The following is a 19,974-nucleotide window of genomic DNA, read 5'->3' on the forward strand; positions in this document are numbered from 1 at the left end:
CCTGCCTTTCCTGGCTGCCTCTTGCCAAAAATCCCGCTCCTGGCTCGTCCTTGAGCCAGCACCTCCTTGTCCCGGCCGCACCGGCCCCACTGCCCCCAGAGCTGCTGGGACAGGGGTCTTGGGGTGACTCCGGTCCCCCCCAACCCCCACCGAGCACTTGGCGTGTAGGGTGCCATCCCTGGGGTCCCTCGGCCGCCCCCGGTGCTGCGGACGTCCGGCTCACGCGCGGTCCTGGGTCTGCTTTGAAGCAGAGGCTTTGAAGGGGGGGCCAGGACGTGGCAGCACCCGGAAAGCCCCGAATGAGCGAACCGGCCGGCCGGGGTGGCTTTCGAGGGACGTATCTTCGCAACAGCGGGGGTCTTCACCCTGCCACGGGGTTGTGCATCGCCGGGGCTGCTGACCCCGCACCCCACGGGGATGGCGGCGCGGTGCAACGCAGGCAGCTCTGCGGAGCCCGTAGGTGTGCCTGCTGCTCCGTGGGGCATCCAGGGACAACCCACGCGGGTCCGGGCTCTTCCCACAACTCTGTGGAGCGGGGCACCGGGGCTGCGACCTGCTCCCTCCCCCAGAGCAGACGCGGGCGGCGAGGGCAGGGCAGGCATGCGTGCCAGCCCGCGGCACTCGGCTCCGCTTCCCGCAGCCACGTGGGCCCAAGGTGCCCGGGCTGGACTTTATCCCGCTCCACCTCGGCTCCCCCACGTGCGCAAAAGGCTGCCGCTTCCCGGAGCTGGGACAGGCCTGGATGGCAGGGACGTTCCAGGGGGGGGAGATGCCAACGTCAGAGGAACGCAGCGAGCTGTGACTCCGCAGTGCCGGCTTGCCGTGTCCTGCTGAGAGCGACGCTTGGCACGCCGAGCACGGCTGCAAGAAAGGGGTGAGGGGGGGGCTCGCAAGCACTTGGACTGTCGCGCTCCCACCTCCGCACACGAGCCCTTATCGGCTGGGGGCTACGACGGGAATGGGAAGGGGCCAGCTCTGCCAGCTGCACCCCACAACGTCCTCAGCTGCTGCCAGGGAGCTGCCCTGGCAGGAGCACAAGGACCGGGAGCCCAAGCCGGGGATGTCCTTTTTGCCAGTGGCTTTGCTTTGTCCCTTGAGGGTCTTGGGGAATTCGTGACTCACTCTGGATTCCTGTCAGTCCAGTCATAGAGAAAGTACGTGAGGTTGGAGACAGTCGGACTCCGGGCCGGACCCAGTTCCTTCCTGAGGCGCTCAGCAGCCCTCCAGCTCGGTGTGCTCAGCCCAAGGCTGCGCTTGCAGGAAAAGGCCCTTCCGAAAGCGCTGGGCAAGCAGCCGGGCGGGGGTCCCGGGTGACGGGGCTCTTGCAGGACCCTCGTTTGAGCACCCTGGGGTCCCAGGGAGCAGGTCAGCCCTCAAAGCCCAGTGGGATGCGGTGCTCCCCATGCAGGGGCACCCAGGGTGGGAGCACACCTTGCAGCATCCTCCCCACGGGCTGCAGCCAGGAGCCCCCCAGCCCGTTGCCCTGGGTTCAGCCCCTGCCCCGGCTCCCGCAGCCACCCGGGGAACCCCGCTGCCACCCGGGGAACCCCGCTCCCCCCCCCCCCCCGCTGCCACCCGTGATGCCTCCCGTCCTGGCTGCCATGAAGCATCTTCGAGGAATCCTTTGGCAGCGGCTGGGAGATGCTCCTCGAGGGCCAGAGACAGGCGGGAGACCCAGAGCGGGCAGCTGAACCCCCCCCCCCCAACCACCCAGCGAGTTCTGGTGCTGCTGAGGGAACTGGAGCCTGTGGGGCAACCGAGGACCCCCCCCCCTCCCCTGGTCCTCAGCACCTGGCTGGATGCTGGCAGCGGGGCCACAGGTCTGACTCCAAGGGACACCGACTCCATGCCCTGGGCTGTAGCCAGCTGCCCAAACTGGGGTGCTGGAAGGGGGGGGGGGACACACGACACACACGCAGCCCCCCCCCCCCCTCCTCCCTACACCCTGCCCCGGGGAAGCGGAGGGACCCCCCCCTGGATGGAGCAGGGGGGTGCTGGCAGCGCTGCCAGGACCCCCCCCTCCCCCCCCCAGTTTGCGAGGGCATTGGGTGGGGGGGGCACAAATGGAGGAGCAGGACCCAGAGCCGGGCAGACCCCCTGGGGGGGGGGGGGGGTGTCAGGGCCGCTCTTCTCCCTCCCACCCCAACGGGAACCCCGCCACCCCCCCAGTCCCACTGGGCTCCGCTTCGCCCGGGGAGGGGCAGCGCGGCCCGGGGGGGGGGGGGGGAATGCGGGGAGGTGCCGGGGGCAGCCGCGATCCGTCCGGATCGCGGCTGCCCCCGGCACCTCCCCGCATTCCCCCCCCCCCCGGGGCCGGGACGCGCCTATAAGGAGCGGCGGGGGCCGGAGCAGACGCTCGGCGGCGGAGCGGAGCGGCGGGCGCGGCAGGTACGGGGCTGGGGGGGGACGGGAGGGGGTCTTTGCCCCGTGGGTTCCCCTAATTGGCCCCCCCCGGGGGTCCCCAGAGCTCTGCCCCCGCCTCCGCCACGCCGGGCTGAGAACTGGAAGCTCATTGCACTGCCCGCGCCTCCGCGGTGGGGGGGTTTGGGGCTCCGGCAGGCTCCCCCCGGTGCCCTGGTTTTTTTTGGGGGGGTTTGCTTTTTGGAGCAGGGGGGGGGGTTAAGGTGGAGGTTAGCCGGGGAGTGGGCATCCAGGGGGGAGCTGGTCTTTTGGGGCAACTCCCCAGAGCCAGGGTGGTCGCGGGGGGAGTTAAAAAACCTGAAGGTTTTGAGCGTCCCGGGGGGAGGGCAGGGCACGGGTGAGGTGGTTGGGGGCTCGGTGGGCAGCACGCTGGGTGCTGGCCGGGGTGGGTGACCCAGCGGGACGGGGCTGGCGTAGGGTGCGGAGCTCCCCTTTGCCCACAGGACCCCCGGTTCCCGGGTTGCCCCCCCCGACACCCGCTCACTGCCCTCCCACCGCAGCGGCTGCAGGTCTGGGGACATTGCCGGCAACATGCGCCTGCTGCGGGCCCTGCTCTGCCTCTGGCCGCTGGCCGAAGCGGTCCTGGCTTCTCGGGTACGTACCCGCCGGGAGCTGGGTCCCGGTTTGTACGAGCACGGGGTCTACGACGCCGGTGGGTCCTACTGCCAGCGAGGGGACGTCTGCTGCCACGGCCGTAACGACGGCTGCACCGTGCCCTACCACGACACCCTCTGCTACTGCGACCTCTTCTGCAACCGCACCGTCTCCGACTGCTGCCCTGACTTCTGGGAGTACTGCCTGGGCATTCCGGCCCCTTTCCCCAAAGCTTCAGGTGAGGCGACCCCCAGGGGTCTGTGGGTGCCAGGGGCCAGCCCTGGGGTGCCCGATGTGTTGTGTTGATGCCGCTGGTGCCCCATGGGGTAATGGATGCGGCATCCCACAGCCCTGCCCTCACTGCAGAGCCGCTCCGGACCCCTCGGAGCTGTGGAAACTCATACAAAGTGGGGCCGGGAGCAGCCTGTGGCCCTGCAGCCCGTCCCCTGCACCTCCCGTACCTGTGGGGCAGAGCATGGGCATGGGGGGGGGGACACTCCATCCCAGCTTCCCCGGTCATGTCTGGGGCAGGCGGATGCTGGCCCTGACTTAACCCGCCTGGCAGCTGGGACGGGCAGGGCAGACGGGGGCGAGAGGGGGGCACGGGGCAGCCCCCGCCGCACAGCACAAGGCTCTCTAAGAAGTCCCTGCAGAGCAGAGCCAGCTCCCGGGTACAACTGGCCCCTTTATCCCCGTCCCGCCAGGCTGCGCGTGTGAGGCCGGCTCTGCTTGGCAGCCCCACACGCAGCCCCACGGTTAACCCTCCCGGCGCCGAGCAAGCCCCGCTCCCACCCTGCGCCGTGGGGCGCGAGTTGGTCCCCATCGCAGGTCTGGAGGTGCCGAGTTGCAGCCGGGCACCTGCCTGGCTTTAAGGACCACGTTTATTTTCCCCTTGGTATTTACACCCTGGGGGTGCTGGCGGGACCCCTGATGCAGCCAGGCGCTCACCGGGACTCTCCTTTCTCCCATCCAGGCTGTGCCCGCGCCGGCCGCAACTACCCCACCGGAGCCACGTACCGGGAGAACTGCAACCTGTGGTGAGTGCCGCTGCGCTCCCCGTGCCATGCGGGCACCGCCGGCTTGGTGCCAGCACGCTGCCTGCCCGGACGAAGGGCATCAGGGGGGCCGGCGAGTACCGGGGTTGCCCGCAGTCGGCTCGGCGGGAGCGGGAGCACACGGCCCGAGCTGGGTGGTGGGGGCTGATGCCAAATGCCTTTGCTCTGGCATATTCGGAGCGGAGAGCCCGGGGCCTTGAGCCGCTCCCAAGTTTCAGCGCATGCCTTTGTGGGAACCGCTCGTTTCGCCGGGTTAGCGCGCGGCCGGGCTGGCTGCGGGCTGCCGACGCGAGCCCGGAGCTGCCGGCGTTTTTTCTGGCCACGCTAGTCCAAGCCCAGCTTGCCCGAGCCTGACGGGACGCGTCTGCAGCTGGCAGCCGCGACGGCTCCGTGCCAGGCGACCGGAGTCCGGCCCCACAGCCGGCTTGGGTGCAAGCAGCCTGTCTGTGCTGCGTGCCAGGAGCTCGCTGTTTGCATTAGCGAGGAGCACGGGGGTTTATCTGGAAACGGCTGCGGTGGTATTAATGGCATCTCGGAGGTGGGGGATAGGGGAACCTGCGGGCACAGATCTGCCCGTAGACAAGGAGCGAAACACGGCAGGGCTGGCTGGCTTGCAGCGATGGAGCAGATAAGGGAAATCAAAAGCTCCGTCTGGGGCGTGTGCAAGGGCACGAGCACGTGTGTGTGCATGTGTGTGCAGGCATGTGTGCTGGAGCTGGAGGTAAAAAGGCAGCCCGATCCCTTCTTGAAGCCCCAGTGCCACCCGGCGTTTCTCTGGAACCGTGGCGTGGAGGCTTGTGGGGCTGGAAAATGTTCCCGAGCCCTGGGCAAAGGTCGAGGTCCCCGAGCCAAGCCGTGCGCTTGGATGACTGGTCCCTGCTGCTGGGAGAGCATCCCTTCCCCAACAGCTCTGGCCCTCAGGGGCTGAGGTTTTTCTGCCAAAACCCTCTTCCCCCACACTTGGCGCCTGGAGAGCAGCAATTTCTGCAGCGCTTCACCCCAGACCTTGTCCCTTCCCGGCTCCTGTGGGGTCTGGGGGGGGTTTGGCAGGGGGAAACGCAATGCCGGGGTGAAGCAGAGGGGGCTGGCGTGGGCACCCAGCTGGCTGCACCCCAAGGTGAATTCCCATTGGGAATCCCCAAGGAGTGAATGGCCAGACGCGGGGTCACCAGCTCAGCACCGGGAGCGCTCAGGGATGGGGACGGGGCGAGTGCCAGGGGTGCAGGTGCCGTCGGTGGAATCGGGGCCGGGCTGGCAGGACACGGCTCCGGCCTCGCACGGCTCCTTAAAAGGGAAGAACGTGCCGGGAGCTCGGCCGGCGGGCAGGAGGGAGCATGCCAAGCATTGCTCACCACGCGGGGGGAGCACGGGCCAGGGCTCCCCAGGGGGACCTGGACCCAGCACATCCCCCCCCATCCACCCCCTGCCCCGGGTCTCCCCGTGGGTGCTGCAGGGCTCCTGGCTAACCTGGCCAGAGTGGCTTGCCCTGGGGGGGGACGACAGCCAGCCCCGAATCCCCTCCCTGGGCTGGCGTCCAAGCCCCGCTCTGATGTCTGCAGGCCTGGCTGCTTTTCAGCTAATTTTCTGTCCCATGCTCTGTCTGCCCTCCGGGCCCCTGTGGGGACTGGGGCTGGCAGGGGGTGGGGGGGGGACAGCCCCCAGGGCCACGCAGAGGGCTGCCCGCCAGCTCCTGGCCCGGTTTCACCCCATCCCGAGGTGCCGAGCCGCGGTGCCAACCGCCAGACCCCGGTGCAGAAGCAGCCCTGGCCCCTCGCTGGCTACCCACGATGGCAGGGGGTCCCCAGCTTGGGAGGGGCAGCACCCACCTGGGGTCCCCCCCGTTTTACCCCAGGGACACCGTCCCTCCCCAGCTGACTGTCCCCCCCGGTGCCGTCCCCTCTGCAGCACCTGCAGCCCCGGCGGGCAGTGGCAGTGCGAGGACCATGCCTGCCTGATGGATGGGGAGCTGATCGACGCCGTCAACAGGGGCAATTACGGGTAAGGACCGGGCACCGGGAGGACGGGGAAGGGATCCTTCGCCCCTCGGTGCTTTTTGGGGCACTCTTGACCCGTGCCCCCTCCTCGCACACAGCTGGAGAGCCGCCAACTACAGCCAGTTTTGGGGCATGACGCTGGAGGACGGGATCCGGTACCGCCTGGGCACCTTCCGACCCTCTCCCACCGTCATGAACATGAACGAGATGCACGTGAGTCCCCACGGATGGAAGGGGAAACTGAGGCACGCCAAGGATTGAGCCTGCCTGTCCCATGGCTTCACCCAGTGCTTTCACCATCCCCCTCGGCTAGCAATGTCCCCGCAGTGTCCCCGACCCTGGGGAAGGGGCTCTGCAGCCCGGGGCGGGGGGGGAGGCAGGGAAGGGGCCGTGCCGGGTGGGTGCCGCGGGCAGCCCTTGTGTTTGGAGACGGCAGCTCAGCAAATTCCCCCTGACAATCCCCGGGCTGCCAGTGTTGTTTTTTCCCCCGTTCCTCCGTGCCGGTTTCCCATCGGAAAGCCGGCCCCGCAGCTGCTGAGTCGGCAGAGCCGGCTGCGCCAGCGCTTTGCGAGTGGGGTGCCTCCGTCTGCCCCTGGGGGCTGCACCTGAAACTGGACACCCCCCCCCCTTTCAGGGTGGGCAGCAGCTGGGGGTCCCATGGGTGCTGGCAGGGAGCGAGCATCGTGCGCGGTGCACGCCCAGCGCCGTGGCCTTGACTCCTGGCGAAGTTTAATTTTAGAGGTGCTTCCTGCGCTGGGATAAGCCGGGTGTCCCGGCCGTGTCCTCCCCAGGAAGGCTGAGCTGTGCATGGCTGGGGTGGGGGCACCATTCCTCCCCCCGAAGCGGAAAGGCTGGATGTGAGTCAGCGGCCAGGCAAGAGCCGGCCAGAGGCCACAATGAGGGGCTTAAGGCACCCAGTGCCGTGCACTTGTGGCCGGGCAACACCGCCCTTGCTGGGGTCCGAGACCAAACACTTGGTGCTGTTGTGGCATAAGGAGCCGCTGGGGCTGAGGAGCCCAAATTTAGGGAAAATTGAGGGATCCAGCTCCTCTGGGACAAGGGGGCACCCGAATCCTGGTCACGCTTGGCCAGGGCTACGGGTGTCCCCATCCCAAGGGGTCCTGCAGTGGGGCTGGGGGATGCTAACAAGGGCTGGGGGTCACGGCTCCGAGGATGCCCTGGGAGCTGCTGGGGGGGGGGTGGAGGTCCCTGTGCGGTGACCCCCCCTCTCATGCCTCGGCTCTGCCTCCGCAGATGAACATGGACTCCAACGAGGTGTTGCCTCGCCACTTTGACGCGGCGGCAAAGTGGCCCGGGATGATCCACGAGCCCTTGGACCAGGGCAACTGCGCCGGTTCCTGGGCCTTCTCCACGGCGGGTGAGATGGGACAGGATGGGATGGGGTGGCTGGGGGGGACGGACGGGGACTAAACCTGCTGCCGTGGGGCTGGGGAGCGGAGCAGGACCTGGGCGAGCAGCCGCCGCTCCCTGACCCCCTGCTCGCTTCCAGCCGTCGCCTCGGACCGCATCTCCATCCACTCCATGGGACACATGAAGCCCGCCCTGTCACCCCAAAACCTCCTGTCCTGCGACACCCGCAACCAGCGGGGCTGCAGCGGGGGCCGGCTGGATGGTGCCTGGTGGTACCTCCGCAGGCGAGGGTGAGTGGGGACGGGATGCGGGGGGGCAGAGGCTGCCCCGGTGCTGGGGTGGGATAAGGGGGTTCAAGGCTCACCTGGGGAGAGCCCAGGGGTGCCCCGTGCACATCGGGTCCCCGGAGCTGTCCCTTGGGCAGGCGGGGACCGAGGGCTGCCAGCCCAGGTGGGGATGGAGAGTGGGGTTTGGGGATGGGAATGGGGATGGAGCCGGGTGGTCCTTCCCTTCCTCACGTCCTTGTCCCTTCTTCGCTCAGGGTGGTGACAGACGAGTGCTACCCCTTCACCAGCCAGGAGAGCCAGCCGGCGGCACAGCCCTGCATGATGCACAGCCGCTCCACGGGCAGGGGCAAGCGGCAGGCGACGGCACGCTGCCCCAACCCCCAGACCCACGCCAACGAGATCTACCAGTCCACCCCTGCCTACCGCCTCTCCTCCAGCGTGAGTGCCTGCGGGACGGGGCCGGGCAGAGCCGCCAGCGTGGGCGAAGCAGGAGCCGTTTGGTGTGGGGAGCGGGAAAGGGGCTTGGCTCGGGGTGGTTTCCCTAGGAAAGCCAAATTTGGAAATGAAGCTGGGAAAAACCCGCTGCGGAGCCCCCAGGGGAGCTGCTCCTCCATTCGGCATCTCCACAACACCCACCCGTGGGTGCCAAAACGGTCTCTGCCTGCAGCCCCAGGGGGTGGGGAGGGCAGTGCCAGGGGTCCCGGTCCCAGCCCCGGTCCCACCCAAGCTCTGTGCTTGCAGGAGAAGGAGATCATGAAGGAGCTGCTGGAGAATGGCCCCGTGCAAGGTAGGGAGCCGGCATGGGCACCCCATCCTCATGCCCTGAAGCCGGGTGCTGCAATGGCCGGGGGGAGGAGGTGGGTGGGGGGAGCTGCCCTGCCTGGGGCCGAGGGCAATTGTGGGAGCCAGGCCCCCCACTCCTCGGCCGCTCTCCCTGATTAATGTTTAGCCACATGCCCGGGCAGCGCCGTGCTCTCGCCGGCCCCGGGGTGCCCATCACGCTGCCCACACCAGCGGGCACTTGTTGCTCATTAACTCCTGAGACTTAATCTCCATCTCAGCAGTTGGTCTTGTTTTACTTTTATTGTTCTTAATTCTCTGAGTCTTGTCACATCGCCCGTGTGATGTGACATCTGGCTGCCGCCTTCCCTCCTCCCGGGAGATGCCCTGTGTGTCCCCGGTGCCCGTATCCTCCACCCTGGGGGATGTGGAGCCCCGGGAGCTCGGCACCCCATCCCTCGGGACAGGGTCAGCATCCCCAGACCCTCTCCCCCTGCCCGCAGCCATCCTGGAGGTGCACGAGGATTTCTTCATGTACAAGAGCGGGATCTATCGGCACACGCCAGTGGCTGAGGGGAAGGGGCCGAAGCACCAGAGACACGGGACCCACTCAGTCAAAATCACCGGGTAGGTGGGGAGGTGGTGTGGGGGGCTCGGGGGCGTACAGAGAGCCCTGCTGCAGGCAGGAGAAATGTTTTGGGGGGGGGAGGAAAGGTGTACCCTTCCTCCGGGCAGGGAGAAGAAGCGGGGAGGGAAGGAGGGTGCAGGGAGCGATGGCAGGGAGCCCTGCCAGGGGCTGATGCTCGCCCCAGGGTGGTGGCCACAAGTGACACGAGTGTGCGGTGCTCAGCCCCCTCAAAGGGAGGTGGGAGCGGGACTGGCTGCCCTGTGCCGGCAGCTTCCTTCCTCATCCCCATAGTTAAATATACCTGCCTGTATTTCGGGAGCGGATGTAAATACCTCAGCCTGGCCCTCGGGGAGGTGCCGAGGCCAGGAAACGAGTGGGGTCAACACAGCACCCCGCTATCGCAGTGCCCGGGGCGGTGATGCCGGCGGTATGGGCTGCAGCCCGAGGGGGTGCCCCAGGACCCCCGCTCACTGCCCTGCCCTTCCATCGCAGGTGGGGAGAAGAGCAGCTGCCTGATGGCCAGACCCAAAAATACTGGGTGAGTGTTGGTGGGTGTCACAAGTTTGTTGGGGCTCAGTCATTAGGGTGGGTGGCTGCAAGTGCTGCTTTCCCATGCCCAGGTGGGATTCAGCTCAGGGATTGGGGGGTGGGGGGGTCAGCTGGGCCACCCAGCGCTGAGCCGTGTCCCGTGTCCCCTCCGCAGACCGCGGCCAACTCCTGGGGAACAGCGTGGGGCGAAGGCGGCTACTTTCGCATCGCCCGCGGCGTCAACGAGTGCGAAGTGGAGACCTTCGTGGTGGGCGTCTGGGGTCGCGTCAGCATGGAGGACATGCCCCACAAGTGAGCCCCCCGCTGCCCACTGTCCTCCCACCCTGGGGCTCCCCCAGCCCCGGAGATGTCCTTGTCCCTACGATGGCCCTGCCCAGCACCGCAGCCCCTCCGTCCCCTCCTGGGGGTACCCGTGGGGTGGGACCCCCACGCAGCCCCGTGCCACCGGGCAGGGGGATGAGACTGTCCCCTGCGTCCCCATCCCCGGGGGGCCGCATGCCCCCGCTGTGCTGACGCTGCGGCTGGGTGCAATGGCGCGTGCATGGGGTGTGCAGACGGGGGTGCCCCGGGGGCCGGACCCACATCCCATGGGATTTACCAGCTAATCCCCCTGCCCCGGGCTCAGCTGGGCTTCAGTCGTGGCTGGGGGCTCTTCAAAGGCGGCCGCCCCCCGCCCTGGCTGGTGCTGATGGCTTCACCCCCCTTCTCCCACCGCTGGCGAGCACGTGTCTGGGGCTGGGGGAGCGCTGCAGCAGGACCCCCGGGGCTCCTTCACCCCCATATCTGCCCCCCCCCCCAACTCCCCTTGCCCAGGCATCCCTGGAGCCAGGGGAGTAAAATAACCCAGCAGTGCCCCGGGGGGGGGGGGGTTCACCCATGCCCTCAGGGCTGGAGGAGCCCCAAGGCTGGGTGTTGCCAGCTGGGGATCAGGATGGGGTCCCCACCGTCCCCCCTGCCTGTCCCTATGGTGCTATGGCCCCTGCCACCCCCCTGGGGACCGGGGAGGGCTCAGCCCCACAGTGTCCCTGTCCCGGTGGGGCCAAAATTGGGGACCACGCAGCAGCACAGCCCAGGTCCTCCCACCCTTTCCCCCCCACCTCCGCCCGGGGCTGTACTTTTAAGACTTTTTGTATTTATTTTGCTTTTTATTATTTGTAAATAAAACTTATTGAAGCCTCATTGCTAGGAGGGTCTGCTCCTTCCCCAGCCCTATTCGGGGGGGGTCGCATGGCCCCACTGCCCCCTGCCTGCCCTGTCCCGGGGAGGTGGGGGGGACCCAGCCGTGACCCCAGGAAGGGCTGCGGGGTGAGATAAGGCCCCGCTCATTGTGCGTTTTCCGGCTCCCTGTGACGGCGGCCAGCGTCGGCGGCCAGCGCTGGACCCGCCACGGGCACGCGCAGCCACACGGGCCATCGCAGCCTCCACCGTGGCCAGGAGTGTCACCTGTTGTGAATGAGAGGTTTGGGTCGCTTAAAGAATCACCGTCGAGGGTATGAGCGAAAGTGATTCAATAGGAGTTTATAAAAGGGCGACTTCACAAAGTTTGATGTCAAGGTTCGCTCTTACTACTTAATCCATGGATGAAGTGTATAAGGAAGAATCAAGTAAGAATTAAACTAGGATGATTTAAACAGAGACCGAAGATGCAAAAGGGTAAGGGAGAACCATGCAAAGGAAAGTAGAGTGAGAATTGATTTTTCCTGATTTGCATGGAGATTGGAGGTGCAGAAAGGTAGGAGAGACCCTCCCGTTGAGTCGTGAGGTTCAGGAAGACCCCCTTGCTTTCTCAGCTCCCGATGGAGCCTAGGTGCATCTGGATCAACTCCTAGTCCCAGATTTGGGCAACGGTTTATGTCTGAAGGGATTACGTGTGTAGCAGCAGTCTGGGGTTCATTCACAGTTTAAGGTGAATCACAAGACTTAGCAGCACTTAATCATTGACTAATTTAACATTAACAAAGTAGAACTTACTACAAGCAACAGCGGCTTAATTATAGATTTGAAAGGGCAATACTATACTTGCTATCGGATACCTGGGTCAATTCACAGGCGCATGCACACAAACACTAAGCTATATATATATAAACAGAGGTATACCTGTTAAAAATTCCCCTTGGGTTCAGTGACATATTCATGTCAAATGTCTCAGCGTGTCTCAACGGGCAAAGGGGTGACCCCCGAGGAGCGAAGGCTTTCAGCCTGGGTCCCGTCATCAGCTTTTGGCGACGTTCCTCCGATTTTGGCAGCCTGGAGAGTTGGCGAGCTCCGCGCGGTGTCCGCCTCAGCGGGAGATGCCCGGTGGCGGCCCGCTGCGGTCCTGGAGAGCTCGAAGGGCCTCGCGCGGGACCGCCGCTCGTAGGTTTGCGAGATGATTGCCTTTGGAGGGTGTAATTCCGTTCTGGCTGTAATTTTGGTTGGGAAAACGCAAAGGTGGGCCGCGATCGAGGCAGCAAGAGTCTCGGCTACGGTTCCAGGTGCCGGGGTTTCGGCTGCGGTTAGCGGGTGCCTAATTGTCCTGACTCGCTGTATTGTAGCCGGGGTAAGAAAGTTCTGGGCTGTCCCAACTCGCTGCCCCAGAATATGATGTTGGCGGGTCCTGACATGGCGATGGGGCCTGGACTGGGGGCCTGCACCACCACGGCCACCCCACAGCCGGGACTGCCACCACAGCCCGCTGTGCCACCACAGCCACCCCAGCGGGGCCAGGGGCAGGGTGGGGAGGCCGAGCAGGCCCGTGAGGTGCGGGTGTTCCTGTTTAAAAATGTATTTATTCTTCGCTTTTCCTCTCCCTTCCTCCCTCCCGCCTCAGCCCCCTCAGCAGCTGAGGAGCGGGGGGCGTGTCCGCCCCCCCGCGAGCGTGGAGCGAGGCGCCACCTGGCGGCCGCAGCCCGCCCACGCGCCCGGCCACACCCGGCGGGGCCGGGGGCTCTGCGCAGGCGCAGAGCCGCGCGCCGGGGGGCGGGCAGGGACACGCCCCCCCGCGACCCCGCCCCCGGGTGTGTGTACACACTAACAGACGGCTGGGGCTTATTTTTTTATATATATATATATATATATGTGTGTGTATATACACACAGCCTGACACCACTGTGGCTTTTTTTTTTTTAATATATGCACACACACACTAACAGACACTGCTGGGGTTTTGGGGTTTTGGGTTTTTTTTTTTTACATATACACACACACCACTGTGGTTTTTATATACACACACACTTAACAGACACTGCTGGGTTTGGGTTTTTTTGTATGTATTTGTACAGGGTCACACACACACTAACAGGCACTGCTGTTTATGTACGTACACTCACACTCCAACAGACACTGCTGGTTATATTATGTACACTTATACACACACTCTAACAGATACTACTGTTTATATACACACACACACACACTAACAGACACTGCTTTTTTTTAATATATTTATAAATTATAAATATATATAAACGTATATTTATATACATTTATATATATTTATATATATATATAATTATTATATATATATATAATTATATATATATAAAAATATAAATTTATAAATATATATAAACGTATATTTATATACACAGGCTAAAAAAATCCCTGCTGTTTATATACACACACACACTCACAGACACTGCTGGGTTTTATTTGTATGTTTTTATACATAGACTCACACAGACACTGCTGGGTTTTATTTGTATGTATTTATACATAGACTCACACACACACTAACAGACACTGCTGTTTATGTACATACACTCACACTCTAACAGACACTGCTGGTTTTTTATATATATACACACACAGACACTGCTGTTTATATACACACACTCACACACACTGCTTTTTTTTTTTAAATGTATATTTATACACACTCAGGCTAAAAATGCCTGCTGTTTATATACACACACACTAACAGACACTGCTGGGTTTTTACACACACAAACAGACACCGCTGTTTGTACATGTCCACGCTAACAGACACAGCAGTCCCTGTTAGTGTGTGTGTACATACACGTATAAACAGCAGTGCCTGGGGGGGGGTGTCTATATATACTGTTATATATACACACAGAGAGTGGCAGCCTTTAGTGTGTGTATATTACAAAGAGCAGTGTCTGTGTGTAAATAAACAGCAGTGTCTGCTTGTGTGTATATATAAAGGGGGGGGGTTTGATAAACAGCAGTGTCAGCATGTGTGGGGAGATATATATATATATATATATACACTTCAAAAACAGTGTTCTCTGTGTTTGTGTGTGTATATCCACAGATGTCAATAAGTATGTGTGTGTATATATGCATATATGCAAGGGTGCCTGTTAGTGTGTGTATGGTGTGTGTATATATACACGGGGGTGTCTATTACTCTGCATGTGTGTATATACACCCCCCCCATGTGTGTATATATATATACATATTTATATGTGTGTATATACATATGTACACTTTCCACCATATATACACACACTCAGAGGAGTGTCAGTAAGTGTGTGTGCGCAGTGTGGTGTTTGTGTGTATTCATATATACACAGGGTTATCTGTTAGTGTGTATTTATATATCGTCCTGGTTTTGGCTGGGGTAGAGTTAATTTTCTTCCTAGTAACAGGTATAGTGCTGGTTTGAGTTCAGGGTGAGAAGAATGCTGATAACACACTGATGTTTTCAGTTGTTGCTAAGTGGGGTTTATACCAAGTCAAGGATTTTTCGGCTTCCCATCCCCAGGCAGCAAGAAGGCTGGAGGGGCACAAGGAGTTGGGAGGGGACACAGCCAGGACAGCTGACCCAAGATGGCCAAAGGGGTATTCCATACCATGGGATGTCATGCCCAGTATATAAACTGGGGGGACTTGGCCTGGGGGAATTGCTGCTCAGGAACTAACTGGGCATCAACCAGCGAGTAGCAAGCAATTGCATTGTGCATCACTTGTTTTGTATATTCCAATTCTTTTATTAGTATTGTCATTTTATTATTGTTATGAGCTTCTTCCTTTCTGTCCTATTAAACTGTTCTTATCTCAACCCACAAGTTTTACCTTTTTCCTTCCAATTCTCTCTCCCATCCCACTGCGGGGGGGGAGCAAGCGGCTGCGTGGTGCTCAGTTGCTGGCTGGGCTTAAACCACAACCTGTACGCACAGGGCTCTGTGTGCATGTATATACAGGGGTATCTATGTATACACACACAGACAGACCTCCCAGGGTATTATATATATATATCTTTATATATCTCTACATACCTACGCACACACTCACCCCCAGCTGGGGTCACAGCCCCCCCCCAGTCATCCCTGCTGCTGCACAACAGCCCTGGCCAGGAGGGGTGACAGCCCGCACAGGCAGCGACAGCCACAGCACAGGTGACAGCGTGGGGTGGGGAGAGGCAACCCCCGCTGCCTCTGCTTTAAACCTCTCTGATCTACAAGGCTGGGCAGCTCTGACTCAGCCGAAGACGACGAGAAATATTGTTGGAATGATGAGTGATGCTCTAGAACAAAAAGTCCTGCCTTTGGCTGAAGCTGAGGAAAACACTGACATCTGGTTATTGCTTCTAAAAGCATCAGATAAGGTACTCAGTCTTTTAACTATTTTGTTTCATTAAAATCCCTTCAAGTACACAGTAGCAACTTGTTTTTCAAAAAGCACCTCTCACATTTCTCATCAAGGCCAATTAAAGGATAACCACCTGCTCATCATTTTAAAACCACAGGAAAGAAAACCTTTCTGTTGGTCAAATCTTTACTTGTACCTCAGCAGGAGACCCCAGCACCTTATTTTCTCCAAGTCAACAGGAAATGTGTAAGAACTAACTTCAGGAAAGTGTACCGAGCCCTGGGAGCAGTGCCCAGAGCAGGGGTACAGGCACAGAAGGACGTGTCCCCTCCCTGCACCCAGAGCTGCTGCTGGCCCCGCAGGGGGTGACACCAGGCAGGGCAGCATCCCTGTGAGCTGCTTTGTAAACACAAAACCACCCAGCGACCAGTGCACATCGCCTTTTATTCAAAAGCTGTAAAAATAAGCTCTAAACCGTTTCCGAGTTTGGCTTCGGCAGACAGAGACGAATCAAAACAGACATTGGCAACGAGGCGGGGGGAGTCGATGATCCTGCGTGTGACTGCAGCAATGTGGCCCGTTCCAGCAGCCCGGAGAGAAACGGGGCTCAGACCCCCAGGAAAGCCAGAGTGTTTCCAGCACAGCCGAGGGGTTGGATGTGCTCCTGGCGAGGAAGTGCAGTCTGCGAGGCAAGGAAGGACGAACTCTGCCATTGCTTGTGTCCTTCCTGCTGCTTTTCAAATGAAGGCTCAGCTCTTGGTCACTGGAAAGTCCCCAAAAGCACACCGAGACAGAGATATTCCACTGCAGACATCCAGCCAAGCAGAGGGACAGCGCAAGTAGGGTATAAGTATGATTTTGTGTCTGGCAAGGGAAGATCTAAGCACTCCCTGGGAGGCATGGCACAGGCTACTGGTTTGGCTGTCCTACCCCACAGCACAGCCCCAGAACCGGGCTCCAGTTTGGCATGGAGGCACCCGCTGCCATTGATGGGGACAAGGAATCAAAGCCAGGAGGGCCCCAGCAGGGCTCAGGGCTCCTCAGACAGAGCAGGCTGGAAAGCCGGCCCAGGGGAACAGCTTGCTCTTCAGGAGGCTCAGCCACAACCGAGCACGAGGCTGAGGAGGGCTGCTGCTCCTGGAGAGCCCCGCAGAGCTCCCGGCCGGCTCACAGCCCTCGGCCGAGGGTGTCACATCATGCGAGTCACAACCATCGTGAGGAAGTCCTCATAGCTCAACCGCACGTTGCCCACAAGCCCCGTGTCCTTCTCGCGGAAGGCATCGGTTGTGCTCTGGAGCTGCATGCAGATCTGAATGAAGCGGTCGAGCTGGATGCTGGGGTTGGAGGATCTCTGGGCGTAGCGGGCCAGCAGTAGCTGGCTAAACTGGGGGCTCAGGTTATAGCCCATCTGGGAGAAAGCTAGGAACAAGAAACACTCCGATTAAACCTTCCCGACAGGAGGGAGAGCAACTGTGCCCTCCATCCCGTGTGCTGGCACACACCCCATCTCCCACCACCCCGTGGTGCTCACTTCCAAGGGCGGGTGTGCACGGGCAGGGCCGTCCGGAAGGAGGAACCAAACCAAGGCACAAATTCCAAACGTTTTTCCCCTCCATCAGACATACACACCCAAGAGTTCCTCCCACAAAACAGGCTTTAGCCACATGCCATTTGCAGGGCGGGGGGGCATTTTAGGTTTCCTTAAGGAAGGAAGGTCATGCCACTGCCCTGCTGCAGCTCCTCGTCTCCTGCCCCATGGGAAGGCTCAGTGCCAGCTCTGCCACAGCCAGTTTAGCCAGCCCAGCGTGCCCCAGTGCAGCAACAGGCATGGACTGCAGCCACGGCTGCATGGGAGGCACCCAGAAGCTCAGAAACACCCATCCCTGCTGCAGGAACAGCACAAGGAGAAGTCACCAGGCCGGACTGGAAATAAACACCAAGCAGAGCCAGACAGTGGTCCCTGGCGAGCTCGGTAAGGGCCAGGTTGGTGCCTCTGCCGCTCACCCACCTTGCTGGAGCTCGCTGAAGCTGATGGAGCCCGACTGGTCCCTGTCGTACTGCTGGAAGAGGTTCTTCCACTGCTGGATGAAGCGCATTAAGGCTGAGAAACCGTACACGTCTATGCGTCCTGACCTGGTCTTATCAAACATGTCTGGGGAGGAAGGAGCAAACATCAGGAGCAGGGCAGTGAGGAGCGGAGGAAAGACATGCTGCAGAAACTCCTGGAGAGCTCAGGATCTGCGCTGCAGCTCCCTGGCACCCCGCTCCAGCCCTGAAAGTCCCCCCTCACCAGGGCTGCCATCAAACAGGACCATTCAATCCCTAAGAGGCTGGTAGGAAATGGCAGAAAACCCAATGCTGGGGGAAGCAGGGGAATGGGGTGACTCTGGCTCGCTCCTGGACCTCTCCCTCCCTTTTCTCCCTGGCTCTCTGGGAGCAGGGGCTCACTCAGCCTTGTGCAGAGCCGGGTTCCCTTTCCTAAGCGGCGTTTTGGGCCCCTGACTCGTGTCCTCCACCAAAACGGTGCTCGGAGCTGCTTGGTTTGCCCAGTGCTTGCTCCAGAGAGCACTTACAGGCCAGCTGCTCAGGTAAGTGATGCCCAGGTAACAGGGGAACGCAGGCTGGGCTGGCTTCACCCAATAGAGGCTTATCTCCAACAGATCAGAATAAAAAGCAGCAGGAGGACAAGGAGAGCCCAGACTTACTTATCATCAGCAGGCATGTCTCATCATTGAATGTCGACCAGTTGGAGTTGACCAGTGCCTGCTTTAGCTCCTTCACGGAGATGTACCCGCTGCGATCGGCATCGACCGCCTGGAACCAGGAGAAAGCCTCCGGATCCACACCCGGGGGGGCATTACCTGCGCAGGGAGAGGCCATCAGCGGCTCTCACTTCCCCTCAGAGAGGCCGCTGGCTGGTCTGTCCCCAGGGATGGCTCACAGAGACACAGCCAACACCCAGGAGCCAGTCAGCACTTCTGCTCTAAACAGCTTTTTACAGCCATACGATCCTGGGAAAAGAGGTTAGCAAGGCCCGGGGCTTGGCACGTAGCGTCTGGCGGCAGAGAAGGGGAATTAAATCAGATCCTTCGCGTAGCTTGAGACGGGGAGAGCGAACCACGGGGCTGCCGCCCCATCAACCTGGCAGTGCCGGGCGGCAGATGCACGGCCATAAAGGTTTATTGCTGGTGCTCGGGGCTGCGGCCTCCTCCTCCTCCTTTTTGACACCTTCTTCCTCCTCCTCCTCCTTTTCAGGATCTTTCTCCTCCAGGTTTTAAACTAATAAACTGGCACTTTGCAGTTCACCTGAGCTGGGTGAGGGGCGCCGAGCAGGCCCCTCCTGGCACGGATCGGGGCTGCCACACAGGGAACAACCCCCCCTCCAAAATCTCTGTCCCGGGAGGCACCCCGGGTCCCGGCCGCAGGAGGGACCCCTCAACCCCGCGGCCCCACTCACCTCCAGGGGCCGCCCCTCCGTAGGGCCCGGGCTGGGGGCCGCCTCCAGGTTGTCCGTAGGGTCCCCCGGGGGGGGGCTGACCGTAAGGCCCCCCACCGTAGGGAGAAGCCCCGGGGTAGGGACCGGCCGGGGGCGCGCCGGGGGCCTGTCCTGCGCCGGGGTAACCCTGGGGAGGGGACAAAGCCCGGTGTGTGACCGGCAACGAGCCCCCCCGCCGCCCCTACTCCTTACTCCCCCCCCTCCCCTCCCCTCATCCCGGTGCCCCCCCCCGGCCTGCTCCGACCCGGCCCCACCTGCCCCGGATACGCCGCCATAACACCGCTGCTGCGCCCTCCCCCCTCGCTGACGTCACGGGCGGCGCGCGCGCCCATTGGCCGCGGCCCGCGGAGGCCACGCCCTCCCTCGCCGCCGGGGAAGCGTGGGAGGGGTCAGCTAAGGCGGGGCGGTGACGAGAGGGAAGGGCGCGCCCGGAGGGGGGGGGGCTTAAAGCGGCAATGACGACGGAGAGGGGTGGGGCCCACCGAGTCCCGAAGGGTTCTCCCCGGGACCTACACGGGAGCAGGGCTAGGAGTTCCTGGGAGCCGGTCCGGGATCCCCTCAGAGGCAGGGGCAGGATCAGCCCCGGAGCAGGGCCGGGAGGAGGCTGGGATCGCCCCAAGAGCTGGTCTGAGATCCCCCCAGGATCAGGGCTGGGATCCCCCCAAAGGTGGGCCTGGAATCCCCCAGAATCAGGGCTGGGATCTCCCCAAAGACAGGGCTGGGATCCCCCAGGATCAGGGCTTGGATCTCCTCAGGAGCTGGTCTGAGATCCCCCCCGAGGTAGGGCTGGGATCCCCCAGAGGCAGGGCTGGGATCCTTCAGGATCAGGACGGGGATCTCCCCAGGATCAGGACGGGGATCCCCCCAAAGGTGGGCCTGGAATCCCCCAGAATCAGGGCTGGGATCTCCCCAAAGACAGGGCTGGGATCCCCCCAGGATCAGGGCTTGGATTTCCTCAGGAGCTGGTCTGAGATCCCCCCCAAGGCAGGGCTGGGATCCTTCAGGATCAGGGCTGGGATCCCCCCAAAGGCGGGGCTAGGATCCCTCTGGGATCAGGGCTGGCATCTCCCCAGAGGCAGAGTTGGATTATCCCCTGGATCAGGGCTAGGAACTCCCCAAAGGCAGGGCTAGGATCACCCAGGATCAGGGCTGGGATCTCCTGAGAGGCAGGGCTGGAATGCCCCAGGATCAGGGCTGGGATCCCTCCAGGACTGGGGCTGGGATCCCTCCAGGATTGGGGCTGGGATCCCTCCAGGATCAGGGC

The 19,974-nt window shown here is 61.9% G+C and overlaps 2 protein-coding genes across 3 annotated transcripts; one reads left to right on the forward strand and one right to left on the reverse strand.

Annotated features, from left to right (window-relative positions):
* Positions 1–2,296: 2,296 nt before the first annotated feature.
* Positions 2,297–10,165, forward strand: TINAGL1 (tubulointerstitial nephritis antigen like 1). The gene is made up of 12 exons (XM_075047293.1): positions 2,297–2,388; positions 2,922–3,253; positions 3,989–4,052; positions 5,976–6,068; positions 6,163–6,277; positions 7,319–7,442; positions 7,575–7,725; positions 7,977–8,160; positions 8,464–8,509; positions 9,006–9,129; positions 9,623–9,668; positions 9,834–10,165. The coding sequence occupies exons 2-12, from the start codon at positions 2,953–2,955 to the stop codon at positions 9,972–9,974; spliced, it is 1,389 nt and encodes a 462-aa protein (XP_074903394.1). The 5' UTR covers positions 2,297–2,388; positions 2,922–2,952; the 3' UTR covers positions 9,975–10,165.
* Positions 10,166–15,641: 5,476 nt separating this feature from the next.
* PEF1 (penta-EF-hand domain containing 1) lies at positions 15,642–19,057 on the reverse strand. 2 transcript variants are annotated; one of them, XM_075047295.1, is made up of 5 exons: positions 18,965–19,057; positions 18,672–18,837; positions 17,920–18,075; positions 17,223–17,366; positions 15,642–16,633 (listed from the first exon to the last, which is right to left on the reverse strand). In XM_075047295.1, the coding sequence occupies exons 1-5, from the start codon at positions 19,040–19,042 to the stop codon at positions 16,404–16,406; spliced, it is 774 nt and encodes a 257-aa protein (XP_074903396.1). In that variant the 5' UTR covers positions 19,043–19,057; the 3' UTR covers positions 15,642–16,403. The 2 variants fall into 2 exon arrangements, with proteins under 2 accessions (XP_074903396.1, XP_074903397.1); XM_075047296.1 differs by lacking the exon at positions 15,642–16,633 and adding an exon at positions 16,640–17,100.
* Between the last annotated feature and the right edge of the window lie 917 nt (positions 19,058–19,974).

This window comes from Buteo buteo, chromosome 16 (genome assembly GCF_964188355.1).
Source record: "Buteo buteo chromosome 16, bButBut1.hap1.1, whole genome shotgun sequence".
NCBI classification, from domain to species: Eukaryota; Metazoa; Chordata; class Aves; order Accipitriformes; family Accipitridae; genus Buteo; species Buteo buteo.

Excerpts from the sequence above, each read along its gene's own strand:
- TINAGL1 (XM_075047293.1), top strand. The coding sequence starts at position 2,953 with ATGCGCCTGCTGCGGGCCCTGCTCTGCCTCTGGCCGCTGGCCGAAGCG. Across the intron at positions 6,069-6,162 it reads GTCAACAGGGGCAATTACGG|CTGGAGAGCCGCCAACTACA; the intron begins GTAAGGACCGGG and ends CCTCGCACACAG. Across the intron at positions 9,669-9,833 it reads GCCAGACCCAAAAATACTGG|ACCGCGGCCAACTCCTGGGG; the intron begins GTGAGTGTTGGT and ends TCCCCTCCGCAG.
- PEF1 (XM_075047295.1), bottom strand. The coding sequence starts at position 19,042 with ATGGGCGCGCGCGCCGCCCGTGACGTCAGCGAGGGGGGAGGGCGCAGC. Across the intron at positions 18,838-18,964 it reads TGGCGGCGTATCCGGGGCAG|GGTTACCCCGGCGCAGGACA; the intron begins GTGGGGCCGGGT and ends TCCCCTCCCCAG. Across the intron at positions 18,076-18,671 it reads CGGAGGGGCGGCCCCTGGAG|GTAATGCCCCCCCGGGTGTG; the intron begins GTGAGTGGGGCC and ends CTCCCTGCGCAG.